At 44.6% G+C, this 16,423-nt stretch overlaps 1 protein-coding gene across 8 annotated transcripts in view; it reads left to right on the top strand.

The window, feature by feature from the left end:
• The first annotated feature begins 5,799 nt into the window (after positions 1-5,799).
• The window catches only part of SLC37A3 (solute carrier family 37 member 3), a 72,254-nt gene continuing 61,630 nt past the window's right edge, over positions 5,800-16,423 (top strand). For 7 of the 8 annotated variants that reach the window (XM_045166467.1, XM_025291642.3, XM_025291644.3 and 4 more), the window contains exons 1-3: positions 5,800-5,955; positions 13,529-13,689; positions 15,051-15,162. In XM_045166467.1, coding sequence (XP_045022402.1) covers positions 13,601-13,689; positions 15,051-15,162 — 201 coding nt within the window. In that variant the 5' untranslated portion in view covers positions 5,800-5,955; positions 13,529-13,600. Of the gene's footprint in view, positions 5,956-6,172; positions 6,310-13,528; positions 13,690-15,050; positions 15,163-16,423 lie in introns of those variants that run through there. The other variant, XM_044946947.2, reaches the window with a different exon arrangement.

Here is a 16,423-nt window from a genome sequence, read left to right as displayed (position 1 = left end):
AGCACCACATGCAAAACAAAACATCTGGATTGATAAAACACGAAACTGGTATAGTGTTTTCAAACTGTGGGCTGAGACTCATTATGAGTCATGAAGTCAATTTCAGTGGGTCGTAACCAGCATTTTTACAGAAGACATGAAGAAAGCAATTCAGAATGCATTCCTGTTTTCATGAACTGTTTATGTCAGTTGTGAACAGGGAGGTGTGTGCTGGGGGTGATGTAAGATGTGCTTCTTACTGCGTGTAGAGGCCTGGCACCGAAATAGAGGACAGTTGATTCACTACACAGCATTTCTTTAGAAAAACTGTAAATTATGATTTATCTTATCCAAAATTCCATTTACACTTCACTTGCAGGAACCTCTCTTTTTTTAAATTTAAACAAAAATTTTTGATTAGCGTATAATTGCTTTACAAAGTTGTGTTAGTTTCTGCTGTACAACAACAACGTGAATCAGTTATATGTATTCTTATATCCCCAGGAGGGCTTCCCAGGTAGCACAGTGGTAAAGAATCTGCCTGCCAATGCAGGAGACATAGCAGACTCGGATTTGATCCCTGGATCAGGAAGATCCCCTGGAGGAGGAAATGGCAACACACTCCAGTATTCTTGCCTGAAAAAATCCCATGGACAGAGGAGCCTAGAAGGCTATGGTCCATGGGGTCACAAAGAGTCAGACACGACTGAGCCAGTGAGCACACACGTATCCCCAGGAACCTCTCAGGGAGGATAAACCCAATGTTGGCAGGTAGAGCAAGAAAACAAACAACAACAAAAAACACTGCCAAATACTGCTGCTGCAGATCGTGTTTTGAAAGCCATGGTCATGTATATGGGGCTTGAAAATGAAGTATAAGTCAAGATCCATGGCAAACGTATGGTTAGGGGCAGGAAATAGAACCTGTGAGACGTGTCAATGAGGTTAGGTGTACAAATGTTTTCTTCTTCTCATATTGATTACTGATAAGGGAAAACAGCAACAACCAAAACCAGCTGACTCAGACTTCCCACTTGGGAGGGTGTCTAGAAGTAGAAATCAAATGGTAAAATGCCTGGATGGTTATGGACATAAGGAGAAATGCTGCTTTTCCCTACTCCAACCCTGTTCACCAATGTTGACTATAAGTGCAAAGAGCTGAGCTTGGGCTATGGGGGAGATGCATTCTTGACATGGGTGGTGGTGATACAGGTTATATACTTATTTTATACACACACACATATATATGTATGCATGGTAAGTCACTTCAGTTGTGTCCAACTCTTTGTGATCCTTTGGACTGTAGTCCAACAGAATCCTCTGTCCATGAGGATTCTCTGGGCCAGAATACTGGTGTGGGAGACTTCCCTGGTGGTCCAGTGGTTAAGACTCCATGCTCCCAATGCAGGGGATCCAGGTTTGATCCCTGGTCAGGGAACTAGATCCCACATGCCACAACTAAGACCTGGTGCAGCCAAATAAATAAATATGTTTTAAAAAAGGGTTTCCAGATCTATTAAAAAAAAAAAAAAGAATACTGGAGTGGGTTGCCGTGCCCTCTTCCAAGGAACCTTCCCAACCCAGGGATCGAACCCACATCTCTTGCATCTCCTGCATTGGCAGATGGGTTCTTTACCACTAGCGCCACCTTAAGCCCCATATATATGTATACACACACATATATTTCACGATGTATACATTTTACCATTTTAACTGTTTTTAAGTGTGTTGTCCAATGGTATTAAATATAGTCACATTGTTGTGCAGCCGTTACCACCATCATCTCCAGCTGAAACTATATCCGTTAAACAACTCCTTACTCCCTCCCCGCAGCCCTTGGTAACCACTATTCTACTTTCTGTCTCAGTGGATGTGATTACCCTAGGTACTTCACACAAGTGGAATCACACAGTATCTGTCCTTTTGTATGTGGCTTATTTCACTTAGCATAATGTTCCCAGGGCTCATCCACGTTGTAACATGTGTCACAGTTTCTTTCCTTTTCAAGGTTGAATAATCATCCAAAATTTGTTTTTTACAGTAAATGTGAAACATCTGATGGATTTATTGTTGCTCACCATGGTATCACATGTGAGTATGATACCATGCTCACATGGTATCACAGAGCCACACCCTGTGGGGACTGTGGAGAAAACTACCCCTGCATTGTATAAGTTCAGTTAAGTTCAGTTCAGTTGCTCAGTCGTGTCCGACTCTTTGCGACCCCATGAATCGCAGCACACCAGGCCTCCCTGTCCATCACCAACTCCCAGAGTTCACTCAAATTCATGTCCATTGAGATGGTGATGCCATCCAGCCATCTCATCCTCTGTTGTTCCCTTTTCCTCCTGCCCCCAGTCCCTCCCAGCATCAGAGTCTTCTCCAATGAGTCAACTCTTCGCATGAAGTAGCCAAAGTATTGTGTAAGGCAGTTACAAATGAAAAATAAGAGACAATTCTCCTTGTGGAAAATAAGGAAAGAGGACCTCCTCCTTTTTCTTTCAAAATTTCATTCTTTGTCCTTTTCAAATATATGTGAAAATGAAAGTCACTCAGTCCTATTTGACTCTTTGCGACCCCATGGACTGTAGCCTTCCAGCCTCCTCTGTCCATGGAATTCTCCAGGCCAGAATACTGGAGTAGGTTGCTGTTCCCTTCTCCAGGGGATCTTCCCAACCCAGTGATTGAACCCAGGTCAGTCAAATGTATGTACATCTGTATAATGGCTAAACAATCTTTGCCAGCCTCACAACTCTGGAAAGTTTCCTCCAGGACCTGGCAGCCATCTTTTTAAATACAAATATCCAGGGAGATATCACCCCCAACTCCCAGTTCTTATGGGAGGAACTAAGTTCCTAAGTTTTCCATGGGAGCCTTGCTCCAGTTTGCAAAACCATATCCTGTCCTAAAGGTGTGACAAATTTGTTTCTTCTCTGGATAGACCAGTACAGATGGTCTTCCCAATGACTGTGATGAAGTTGGAAGAACTATGTGTGACATAAGGTCCTGTTGAGTCCTCTCGAAACCGTGTAACTCAGATTGCGACTCAAACCCATGGTTTTTTAACTCAAAAAACTAAAATCATGGCATCTAGTCCCATCACTTCATGGAAAATAGATGGGGGGAAAGTGGAGACAGTGGAAGATTTTATTTTCTTGGGTTCCAAAATCACTGTGGATGGTGACGGCAGTCATGAAGCTAAAAGATGCTTGCTCCCCGAAAGAAAAGTTATGACAAGCCTAAACACTGTATTAAAAAGCAGAGACATCACTTTGCTGACAAAGGTCCATCTAGTCAAAGTTATGGTTTTTCTAGAAGTTATGTATGAATGTAAGAGTTAGACCATAAAGAAGGCTGAATGATGAAGAATCGATGCTTTTGAATTGTGAGTCCCTTGGACAGCAAGTAGTCATGTATGGATGTGAGAGTTGGACCATAAAGAAAGCTGAACACCAAAGAATTGATGCTTTTGAACTGTGGTGTTGGAGAAGACTCTTGAGAGTCTCTTGGACTGCAAGGAGATCAAACCAGGAAATCAACCTGACTATTCATTGGAAGGACTGATGCAGGAGCTGAAGCTCCAATACTTTAGCCGACTGATGTGAAGAACTGACTCACTGGAAAAGACCCTGATGCTGGGAAAGATTGAAGGCAGGAGGAGAAGGGGACGACAGAGGATGAGATGGTTGGATGGCATCACCGACTGGATGGACGTGAGTTTGAGTAAGCTCCAGGAGTTGGTGATGGACAGGAAAACCTGGTGTGCTGCAGTCCATGGGCTCGCAAAGAGGTGGACACGACTGAGTGACTGACTGAACTGGAGAGCAAGGAGATCAAGCCAGTCAATCCTAAAGGAAATCAACCCTGAATATTCACTGGAAGGACTGATGCTGAAGCTGAAGCGCCAATACTTTGGCCACCTGATGTGAAGAGCCGACTCATTGGAAAAGTCGCTGATGCTGGGAAAGTTGAGGGCAGGAGGGTGACAGAAAATGAGATGGTTGAATGGCTTTACTGACTCTGGACATGAGTTAACCGTGGCATGTTGCAGTTTATGGGGTTGCGAAGAGTTGGACATGACAGCAACTGAACAACAGCAGGAACAACAACACATGCCTGGTCTCAGGACTTAATAAAGGTCAGGTTCTTGATGTCTCATTGCAGAAAGAATTTAGTGAGAGACAAAGTAATAGGTAAGGAGAGGATTTATTTAGAGAGAAACACTCCACAGAGTGTGGGCCATTTTAGAAGGTGAGAGGCCCTGAAATGTTGTGTGGTTAGTTTTTAACGGGCTGGGTAATTTCAAAGGATAATGACTGAGAGGATTATTCCAGCTGCTTCAGGGGAATGGGCAGGGATATCCAAGAATTGGACTACTACTCACCTTTTGGTCTTTAAGGTTGAACTTAGAACTGTCCTGGTGACTGTGGGTGTCATCATTTAGTGTGCTGATGTGTTACTGAGGCTCAAAGTCTGTTGCTGTAGTTTAGTCACTAAGTCGTGTCCATATCTGCCTTTTTGCAGCCTCATGGATTTCAGTTTGCCAGGCTCCCTGTCCTTCACGGTCTCCTGGAGTTTGCTCAAACTCAGGGCACCTGTGTGTGTGTGTATGTGTGTGAGTCTGTCATTTAGCATGCTGATGTGTTACAATGAGCATATACTGAGGCACAAGGTCTAATGGAAGCCAACTTCTCTGCTATCTTGAACCTATTTGGTTCTAATCAGTTCATATCATGTCCTTGGGCTATGTCACTCTTTTGCAGGATGTGCCCTGCCCCCTTCCCTCCTGTTTCACTTTCACTTGAGGACCAGTGTGGTGAGGGTAGAGTCTGCTTGGATATGTAAGGGAAGGTTCCTTTCTGCCTTTGCAACCTCTTAGCATCGCAGAAGTCACATCTGTGCATCACAGTCTGATTCAAAGCTTATTCAATAATAAAATTTTCTTAATCTGCTATCTTTGTGGAATGGTTTTCTGAGTTTGGAAGACTTGGGGGAAAAAAAAAATTTCCTCACTGTTGAAAGAGAGCCCAGGAGGGCATAACACCCTTGTTTGATGTTGTGTGTTATAAGGCCTTTAATTTTTGCTTAAGTCTCAGTCCTGACTATTCATTGGAAGGACTGATGCTGGAGCTGAAGCTCCAATACTTTGGCCTGATGTGAAGAACTGACTCATTGAAAAAAACCCTGATGCTGGGAAACACTGAAGGTGGGAGGAGAAGGGGACAACAGAGGATGAGGTGGTTGGATGGCTTCACCTACTCGATGGACATGCGTTTGCGTAAGCTCCAGGAGTTGGTGATGGACAGGGAGGCCTGGCGTGCTGCAGTCCATGGGGTCGCAAAGCTTCGGACAGGACTGAGCGTCTGAACTGACTGCCAGGATCTTAACATTTTCATTTATTGTTTGAGTGACTGGGGGTGCAATGTACAACAGTGAATGATACCAACAGACTATTAGCTCTGTCTTTATCAGCAACTGCATTTAAAAAATATTTAAAAAATCTAAATCTTATGCTCTCATGGCAGGTCAGTGGCACAGAGTGTGAGTCTCAAAACAAAACACAGAATAAAGTTTTTTTGAAAAAAGATGATCTATACATCATTTCTTCGCAGATTGTAACTTCTCTCTCTGTCCCTGCCTCTTTTTCTAAGAGTCCTGGCCGATGACCGTCCGTCCGCCCCCACTCAGACCCGCCGGGTTCACCCAGGCCTTGCATGGCGGCTGGAAGTTAACTTTCTCCGCTCCTCTCTCTGTTCCTTCCCCTGCGGCCCGCAGGTAAAGAGGCGCGGTCGGACTACAACTCCCAGCATGCCGCGGGCACCCGCGCGTCACGTGAGCGCCCGGAAACCCTGGCCGCGGCGGCCCGGGTGAGGTGGCGGCGGGAGTGGCCGGGTTGCAGGCGAGGTTGAGCAAGCGGAGCGAGCAGAGCGGCCGGCTGGGAACGTGACGACTACTGCGGGTCTCGGGCGAGCGGCGGTGCGTAGGGCCCACGTCCAGAAGAGCGGGAACCTGGCGTGGGGCAGGGGTGGGGGCGCTGCAGGCGAGGGCTGGTCAGAGGGGCTTCCAGGGGGCCGGGGCGGATAGGCAGACGGTGGCCGCCGGTGGGTGTGGCGCGGCAGGCCAGGCCGGCCGCCGCTCGTTCCCTCCACGCTGGGCCTGGCTTCTCGGCGCCCAGGTACTCCGGAACCTGGCGAGGCCGGCAGGGACTGCAGCGGAGCGGGACGGGAGGATTGGAGGGCCTCCGGGGAGAGCCTGGCCCGCAGCCCTCGCGGCGGCGCTTGTGCAAGTAAAGGGCTCCTCGTCTAGACCAGCTGAAAGGATCGCTCACAGGTAGGGCGAGGAGGCTTTTGGAAAGGATGTATGGAGGCCAGAGAAGGAGCAGAGTCTTAGGGGAATAACTGGGTTTTGCTTTTTAGCAACAACCGTGGTCTCAGTCAGGAATTTGATGTGGTTGGTTTTTCGTCATTAACTCGATGTTTTTCTTTGCCGAATGTGGTCTGTTTAGTCTCACTTTTGACGGGATTTTGGGAATGTGCCTGCAGAGCTTTTGGTGTTTCCAGAAATTAGGCGATCGCCTGATAATTTACAGAAATGATTATAGGGAGTTCGTGGGGTTAGCAAAGTCTAACTCTTAGTGGCCATAAGCAGAGGAGCAGCTAAGCCCATGTGCCACAATTACTGAAGCCCAAGCGCCTAGAGCCTGTGTTCGGCAAAAAGTGAAGCCATTTCAAGGAGAAGCCTGTGCACCGCAACTAGAGAGTGGCCCGTCCCCGCTCCCCGTCCCCCATCACGGCAGCTAGAGAAAGCCTGCACGCAGCAAGGAACACCCAGAGCAATCAAAAATAATAATAGAAAAAGATTAAGAGAAGGCTGTCATCTGGACTTCAGATGGCCCCCACGCACAGCATGAAAGTTCCAGCTAGAACAGCTTTCGTCAGTGTTTTGATGCCTGAATTTTTTTTTTTTTCCCTTTGTTGAATGTTTGCTGTATGGCAGGCACTATACTTAGAACTCTTTTTAAATGATCTCATGTAAATCCTTCAGTGAGGAAATTGAGACTCAAAGAAGTGAAGTCGAGGGTCTTGGATTCTAGCCGGAACTTTCATGCTGTTGTGTGGGCCATGTGTGACTTCAGATGACTGTCTTCTCTGAATATTTTTTTATTATTAATTAATTTATTATTTTTGATTGTGCTGGGTCTTCCTTGCTGCCTGCAGGCTTTCTCTAGTTGCAGTGATCAGGGACCACTCTCTAGTTGCGGTGCACGGGCTGCTCCTTGTAATGGCTTCACTTTTTGCCAAGCACAGGCTCTAGGCGCTTGGGCTTCAGTAGCTGTGACACATGGGCTTAGTTACTCCTCTGCATATGGAATCTTCTGGACTAGGGATCAAACCCATGTCCCCTGCATTGGCAGGTGGATTCTTATCCACTGCTCTACCAGGGGAGTCCTGTTAATCTTTGATTTCAGTCTCTGCATCAGAAAATAACCCCAAAAGGATACTTTTAGAAGCTCAAAATCAGTGTGGTGAATTGTTGCTAACTAGCAGTGTGCATCGGAGAAGGCAATGGCACCCCACTCCAGTACTCTTGCCTGGAAAATCCCATGGACGGAGGAGCCTGGAAGGCTGCAGTCCATGGGGTCGCTAAGAGTCAGACACGACTGAGCGACTTCACTTTCACTTTTCACTTTCATGCATTGGAGAAGGAAATGGCAACCCACCCAGTGTTTTTGCCTGGAGAATCCCAGGGACGGTAGAGCCTGGTGGGCTGCTGTCTATGGGGTTGCACAGAGTCGGACACGACAAGCGACTTGAGCAGCAGCAGTAGCAGCAGCAGCAGTGTGTATTAGTCATTGTGTCAGGTTCTGATTTGTCTTGTTCATCGGTGATAAGGAAATGTCACAGCAATGATCTTTAACTTGACTGTAAGTCCTTTGTCTCGGAGGGAAAGATTTCTATCTTGAAAACTATTGTTTTTGGAATATGTTCAGAATAGGTAGGAAGAATGTGGTTTGGGGAATACTGGAATGAGCTGAGAGAATTTTCTAGAAAAGTGATAAGTATTTTACATCTGTGAGTGAGTGAAAGTTGCTCAGTCGTGTTCGACTCTTTGCGACCCAATAGACTATACAGTCCATGGAATTCTCTAGGCCAGAATACTGGAGTGAGTAGCCTTTGCCTTCTCCAGGGGATCTTCCCAACCCAGGGATTGAACCCAGGACTCCTGCATTGCAGGCAGATTCTTTACCAGCTGAGCCACAAGGGAAACCCAAGAATACTGGAGTGGGTAGCCTATTCCTTCTTTTTTTTTTTTCCCTCATTGCATTCATGCGCAATTTTAATTCAATTCTTGGAACACCCAAGTAGGTGAGTCAGTGACAATGTTAACAGCGGATCTTCCCTACCCAGGAATTGAACCGGGGTCTCCTGCATTGCAGGCGGATTCTTTACCAACTACATCTGTGGTAAGGAACAATTTGAGAAGAGAGAAAAATTACAGGAAGGCGTGTGTGTGTGTGTGCTAGATGTAAAATAGTGAAACCTTACAGGAGGCTGTTGCATTAGACTTGATGGAAGAGATGGGTGGTTGATTTTGGTAGCTGCGTGGGGATGGATAGAAGAGGATGGATTGGGGATGAACTTTGGAGGTGAAAAGGATGGATTTAGCAATGGGTAGGATGCAGAAGCTGAGAGGTAGGGAGAAATGAGGGCTATGTGCTCGTTGCCTTGGGGGTACCAGTGGTGAGGGACAGGTTTAGAGAGAGACTGAAGAATTGTGTTGTAGCTCCAAGGATGGCCAAGTGGTCAGTTGGCTGTCGTGTTGGAGCCCTGCAGGGTCTGGGTTAGAGCTGGTGCTCTGGGAGTCGGTAGAAAGCCGTGGTACCAGATGACGGGGAGACAGAGGTTGGAAGTTAAGAGAGAGCCGTGTAAAAGGCTGAGAAAGCAGGTCATTAAGGAAGTGAAGACTTGCTGGGCAGTGTTGCATGCCCTTTGAGGTTTGTGGTTTTGAATCTAAAAAGCGAAACCAGCCTGCTCGTGTGATTTTTCTTTGGCAAAACTCCACCACTTAGGCGCAGAGGAGGAGGCCAGAGGCAAGCAAGGAAAAAAGGCTCATAAGGCAGATAAGCCTCGATTCTAAGTCGGGAAAGAAGAGGAGGAGGGTCATGGATGAAAACACAGGGAGGTGACCGAGTTGGGAGCTTGCCGAGGTAAAATGACTGTTTGAGTGGAGAGTTTGAAGTAAGCAGTTTTCTGGAAGGAAGGAAAGTTGGATGTTTGAAATCCAGTTTGGGAGGTGAAAAGGCAGACATGGCTCAGACGGTAAAGAATCTGCCTGCACTGTGGGAGACTCAGGTTCGATCCCTGGGTCAGGAAGATCCCCTGGAGAAGGAAATGGCAACCCACTCCAGGATTCTTGCCTGGAGAATACTGGATGCACTCAGCGCTGACTGGTTGATGCACTTACTGTTTCCTGGAAACTGGCTGGGTTTTGACCACGGAGTGGGTTTTTCTTGTGCAATAGAAGAAAAGGTTGGTGGGGAAGAGGCCAGGGGACTGGGGGGTTATCCCCTTGGGTGTTGACAAGAGACAGAACGGGGGACAGTGAGAGAGCAGGGGACAAGAGCTGGGAGGGGCAGTGGGCAGCAAGGCCCAGGAGCTTCAGAGAAGCTGGGCTTTCTCCAGGAGGAAAAGAGGTTGTGAGAAGTAAGATTGCTTCTCCCTGAAAGCCCCCGGGGGAAGTGGTGTTATCTAGGGGCAGGCAGGAGTCCACCAGGGTAAGTAAGAAAGGCAGGAACTTGCAAAACAGGGTCCTGATATATAGAACTTGATTAACCACTTCTGTCCATTTCCAGAGAGCATTTCCTTCCCGCAGCGGGGTGGGGTGCCTGGGCGAGGTTGGGTCTGATCACCTTTTTTGCCTTTTTTTTCTGCCTTTCCTCTTTGCAGTCTGTTTCCCCCCAAGAAAACTTTAATCTTAGTATATTTGAGTTGGAATGGATTCTAAATATGTGTGGAACGTGAAATTTGTGGAATGTCTTATATTCCAAGGCAGTGTTTATAAGGGGGAGATTGCCAGCTCTGCCTGGACATGTCACAGGTGAAGCCATCTTTCATTCAGCCTGGATCACACGATACATAGAGTATTCCATCCTGGGAAGCACCTTGTGTGGAAGATCCTGTGGGTCTCTAGAAAGCTTCCTGACAAATCAGATGAGTTAGTGATCTCGATCTTGCCTTGAGAAGTATTATAGAACAGGGGCTTGATGGTTCTTTCTAATGGCAAGGACCTAACCTCTTATATGTTTAATTTTTTTAAAGATCATTCTTATTCTCCCATGGCATTTGTATATTCAGTATTCATGGATTAAGAAAATACTAAATGACCAGCTTCTATTAATTTAGAAACACTTAAAATGAATTTTGGTTTTATTGATTATAACAACACTTACATACACTTGAAAAATGTTAGATTTGTTCAATCTATACTAAGAGCCAGAAAGAAAATGGTGTAAAAATAGAATGTGCTTGATGGACTCAGACTTGGTAAAAACTCTGTGCTTCCCAAGGGCCCCAGAGCTCACAGATGATCAGAAATCACTTCTGTGATGTAGGGCATATAAGTACAAGGTATTATTAATGATTATAATTACCTGGGACCAGGTGTTATAATAATATTCATTTAAAATGGCTTTCTGCCAACATCAGGTGAATGTTTAAAACTTCTTTCCCATTGTAATTATGAAGCATTTTCTCTCCCGTCACTGTAGCTAAGGAAAAAGTGGTTTGTTTAGGAACTAAATCTAGGTAGTCTCAAACATCTTAGTAGTCATTTAAAACCACTGGGCTTCCCAGGTGGCTCAGTACGGAAAGAATCCGCCTGCAGTGCAGGAGCCTGCTTGCAATGCAGGAGACCTGGGTTTGATCCCTGGGTTGGAAAGATCCCTTGGAGAAGGAAATGGCAGCCCACACCAGGATTCTTTCCAGATGGTAGTCATTTAAAACCATTATTGTTGCTTACAGCCCTGAAATCCTCAACCATTATTGCCGAAGCAACGTAATCAAGGTCTGTTGGAGCATATATTTTTGGAATTATTATCTTGCCTGATTAATTATAGAATTTTGTAACCCACGCCCTTTTCTGAAGTATTCAGTCCAGCATTTTGAGTTGTGAATGTGTTCAGTTCAAAGAACTAGGATTTGTAAAGAATAGTTAAAGCTTGGAGTTCACTTGGGCATCACCTTTGATTTGGGGATGGAGGTAGATTTAGCAGTAACACTAGTAGCTCTTGGGTTTGTCACTTCCTGGAATTATAGACAGAAAGTTCACTTACATTTTTGTGAGTGGAAATTTATAGGCTTACTCGGCTCATAATTTTGTTAACATTTTTCAAGGAGAATGAGTATATGAAATTAGCCGCATCTTCCTGTTACGGGATTAACCGTGGGCAAATCAGTGACCGAAATAATTATCTTAATACCTTGCATATGTTGTTTATTGTGGTCTCATAACTCTCAGAAGAGAAAGGCCATTTTTACAAATGACGTATCTGTGAATCAGAGAGACTGACTAGTCCCAAGGCTCACAGCCAGTTGGTGAATCAGCTCTCGTGTTTATATAATTTTAACCACTTCAGCTTTGTACTTTTTAATTGCAAAGTTTCAAGAATGGCCTTTCAACTGGGTCTCTTCAACATTTAAGGTTTTCAGTTCACCTGCCAAGCGGTAGTATAAATTATAATAGAGAACAGGATTATAAATAGCAGGTACAGGGAACACAGCCTTGGGCAAAGTCCTGTGATAAATTGACTTTAGTGTTGGGAGCTCTTGAGTTTATCTCCTACCTTGACTGTTTATAATACAAGATATTTATATGTTTAAAACACAAGATATTTTGTTAATTTTATTTTTTCCTACTGTGCAGATAAGGCATAGAACTTTTCCAACCCTGTGGATGTTTTCCACAGTAAGATACACGTTTATTGTAGAACTTTTAGGGAAGTATATAGAAAACTAAAACTACCCATATTCCTGCTACCCAGAAAGAGCTATATATTCCTTATTTACTTGTAAATATGTGAACCTCGAGTTCGATTCGGAGAAGGCAGTGGCACCCCACTCCAGTACTCTTGCCTGGAAAATCCCATGGACAGAGGACCCTGGTAGGCTGCAGTCCATGGGGTCGTGAAGAGTCGGACCCGACTGGGCGACTTCCCTTTCACTTTTCACTTTCATGCATTGGAGAAGGAAATGGCAACCCACTCTGGTGTTCTTGCCTGGAGAATCCCAGGGATGGGGGAGCCTGGTGGGCTGCCGTCTGTGGGGTCGCACAGAGTCGGACACGAATGAAGCGACTTAGCAGTAGCAGCGGCAGAGTTCGGTTAATTACATTTATATGTCATATGCTGCTTTTTTTCACCTGAAATTTTCTCATGTTATGAAGAAGTCTTAATTGCCTTCCAGTGCAGGGGATGTAGGTTCGATCCTTCGTTGGGAAACTGAGAACCTACGTGCCTTGGAGCAACTCAGCCCACTGGCCCCAACTAGAGAAAGCTCGTGTGTCACAGTGAAGACCCAGCAAGGCCAAAAAAAAAAAAAAGGCTTAATCATCATGTCAAATGATAAAATATTCACCCAGATGTAATTCAGCCTCTGTAATTTGTTTAATTGTTCCCATCTTATTACATGCTTAGGTTGTTTCTTCAGACTCATAACTGGAGACATTAAGTTTAGATGCTTGCTTTATGCTTTATTGTTTTTGGACGTCAGAGCATGGATGAGACTTCCTGAGAGGGCAGAGGAGAGGTGAGAGGAAGTAGTGGAATGAGATGGCAGAGTGGCCCTGTTTCTTTCCCCTGTTCCTTTATGACTGACACAGATTTCGTTTCTTCACATAACAAGAAATGACTTTTTGTGAAAACTTCTTTTGTATAGAGTTGAATGTATCTTGTATTTCTCTAGGAATAGATCCCTGAAAGTTGAATTCTTTTTTTTTTTGCCAATGGCTCTTGATGAACACGGCCAGATCATCTTCCTGTAAAATGTGTTGATTTTCATTTCTGTCAGCAGCGTATGAGAGTTTAGGATCTTTAGATCTTGAGCTACATTGAACAGTCTTTTTAACTGTACAAACTTTTTTTTATTATCATAATCAGCATTTTTTATGTTCTAATGAGATTAGAACTTTTGTTTAATAAGTTTAATAGCTGTTTCATTTCTTCTGAGTTGTCTATTCATTTCCTTTGCTCATTTTCGGGTCTGAGTTAGTGCTTTTCCTGTCAGTCTGTGTGAGAGTTCATTCTGTTAGGACATAATCTTTTTTTTTTTTTTTTTTTTTTTTTAGGACATAATCTTTTGTCCAGGATTTCTTTTTAAAAGACTGGCTAATAGCTATAAAACATAATCATCAATGTGGTTTTCTGGTGTCAACTAATCCATGTGATTTCCCCTCCCCCCCCAAGGCCTGATTATATAGTGTTAAGTCTAAATAATTCCATTTTTGGATATATGCTTATTATGAGTAATGTTAATTATGTGTTTTGTCTTTCCAGAAAGAAGAAATGATGTAAACCATTCACTCCCCAGACTTTCAGGTCACAGTGGGAAGGAAGGTCAGGAGGAACATGGCCTGGCCACATATTTTTCAAAGAGGAGCTCTGCTTTCCCGGTTCAGCCATCATCACATGGTCGTGTTCCTGCTCACCTTCTTCAGGTAAGTGGACCTCTGAAGCTCTGCTCTTGTCGTTGTTCTTGTTTTCCTTTTGAAGGAGCTGTTTATTGCATGGCAAGATTGGCCTGACTAATGGTCTGCTGTTCTTTGTGAGCTCTAGTATTGTGGTTCTCCATTCTCGCCTGTATTTGGCAATGTTTGAAGACATTTTTAGTTGTCATGCTGGAGGAATGGGTGCTGCTTGTATCTAGTAGTTAGAGACCAGGGATGCTCCTAAACATCTTACTGTGCCTGGGACAGCCTCCCACGGTAGAGAACTTGGGGAGCCCAAAATGTCAGTACGGCTTCCCTGGTGGCTCAGACGGTGAAGAATCTGTGTGCGATGCAGGAGCTTCAGGTTTGATCCCTGGGTTGGGAAGATCCCCTGGAGAAGCGAATGGCTACCCACTCCAGTATTCTTTCCTGGAGAATCCCATGGACAGAGGAGCCTGGCAGGCTACAATCCATGGGGTCGCAAAGAGTCGGACATAACTGAGCAACTAACACAAAATGTCAGTACGGCTATGATTGAAAAGCCTTGATCTGATATAAAGTCCTTTAATTGTTAAAACCAGGAGCTTGAAAGCAAAGGCTGTGCATTTCCAGGGAGTGCTGTGTGCCTCATGGAGCAGCAGAGATGGGTGGAGACCTCTGTGAGGAACTTTGGTTACTCTTCTGAGAGCCTGACCAGTCAGCATGACCAAAGAATTGACCGTGTCTGACTCAAGGGCCCTTGGTAGCTCTCGGTAGTGGTCTGTTGATGACGTCAGCCAGACTTTGTGGTGTTCAGGGCACAGTATTCACAAATTCTGTGACTCAGTGTTTTGATTATTTCTTCTGAATAGATTTTATTTATTATTAATGTTTATTGAAGGCACCACAAATGATAATTTTTTTTTCAAGGCAGAAACTAGGAAAATGGTTTTATAATTATATAAGAGTTAGTAGGTAATTTTAGATACTTGCTTTACAGGAAATCCACTTGTGAGGGGTTGAGGAAAAGACAGGCCTCAAGGAAAAAGCTACTGAATGGCTAGTGTAGGGAGTGGCCGCCAGAGGTTGCTAAAGACTTGACCTTATGGAACTGCAACCATGATTTTAAGGGGTTGGGATCCGTCACATCTCCATCTTGTAGGTCCAGGGACCTGTTACAAGTGAACATGGGGGTTTATATGGAAGAAGACAAGTTAATTGCTTCTTTGCTTAGCGGAGGCTGTTTCAATGGATAGTTCTTGTAAAGCAGTACTCTTTGTTTTTTAAAAGAAGAATTCTAAAATTGGATAAAACTTTGCAATACATCTGTGATTTTATCGAATGTGTTTTCTTTTTTATGCATTCAGCTATATTTCCTCTTTCTTTTGTAGTTACTCGTTGCTCCATGCGTCAAGAAAAACATTTAGCAACGTCAAAGTCAGTATCTCTAAACAGTGGACCCCAAGTGCTTTTAACAAGTCAACTGAATTATTGCCTGTGGAGGTAAGCAGAAGAAAGAGCTGGGATGAATTTAAGAAGGGAACCCTGCCCACCCATAAATTAAGTTCTGTTTTATTTCATTCATCCTTTGGATGACTTACTCTTTCCTGTGGTATAAAATCCAAACTGTTCTGCCTGCTTTCTTAGCTTGCTCTGATTTAGGTCTGTTTTACCATTTCAACCAACTTATTTCTCACTGTTTTGAAATCACACAATTTTGTTTTTCTTATTGTTTAGTGGCTAAGTCATGCCTGACTCTTTGTGACCCCATAGACTGCAGCAAACCAGGCTCCTCTGTTCTTCACTGTCTCTTGGAGTTTCTGCTCAAATTCATGTCCATTGAGTCAGTGATGTCATCTAACCATCTCATCCTCCTCCACCCTCTTCTTTTGCCTTTGGTCTTTCCCAGCATCAGGGTCTTTTCCCTGAGTCGGTTCTTTGCATCAGGTGGCCAGTGTTGGAGATTCGCCTTCAGCGTAAGTCCTTCTAATGAATATTCAGGGTTGATTTCCTTTAGGATTGACTGGTTTGATCTCCTTGCTGTCCAAGGGACTCTCAGGAATCTTCTCCAGTACCACAATTCAAAAGCATTAATTCTTTGGTGCTTAGCCTTCTTTATGGTCCAACTCTCACATCTGTTCATGACTACTGGAAAAACCATAGCTTTAACTCTATAGACCTTTGTTGACAAAGTGATGTCTCTGCTTTTTAATACACTGTCTAGGTTTGTCATAGCTTTCTTTCCAAGGAGCAAGCATCATGGCTGCAGTCACCATCCTAGTGATTTTGGAGCCTAAGAAAATAAAATCTATCACTACTTCCAATTGAAGTGAAGTGAAGTGAAGGTCACTCAGTCATGTCCGACTCTTTGCGACCCCATGGACTATACAGTCCATGGAATTCTCCAGGCCACAATACTGGCGTGGGTAGCCTTTCCCTTCTCCAGGGGGGTCTTCCTGACCCAGGGATTGAACCCAGGTCTCCCATGTTGCAGGCAGATTCTTTACCAGCTGAGCCACAAGGGAAGCCCAAGAATACTGGAGTGGGTAGCCTATCCCTTTTCCAGGAGATCTTCCCCACCCAGGGATCGAACTTGGGTCTCCTGCGTTGCAGGCGGATTCTTTACCAACTGAGCTATGAGGGAAGACCACTTTCTCCCCTTCTATTTGCCATCAAGTGATGGGACTGGATGCTAAGATATTAGTTTTTTGAATGTTGAATTTTAAGCCAGCTTTTTCACTCTCCTCTTTCACCCGCATCAAGC

The sequence above is a fragment of the Bubalus bubalis genome, chromosome 8 (genome assembly GCF_019923935.1).
Source record: "Bubalus bubalis isolate 160015118507 breed Murrah chromosome 8, NDDB_SH_1, whole genome shotgun sequence".
In the NCBI taxonomy this organism is placed as follows: Eukaryota; Metazoa; Chordata; class Mammalia; order Artiodactyla; family Bovidae; genus Bubalus; species Bubalus bubalis.
The sequence above is the reverse complement of the archived record's forward strand: the minus strand, read 5'-3'. Positions and strand labels throughout refer to the sequence as shown.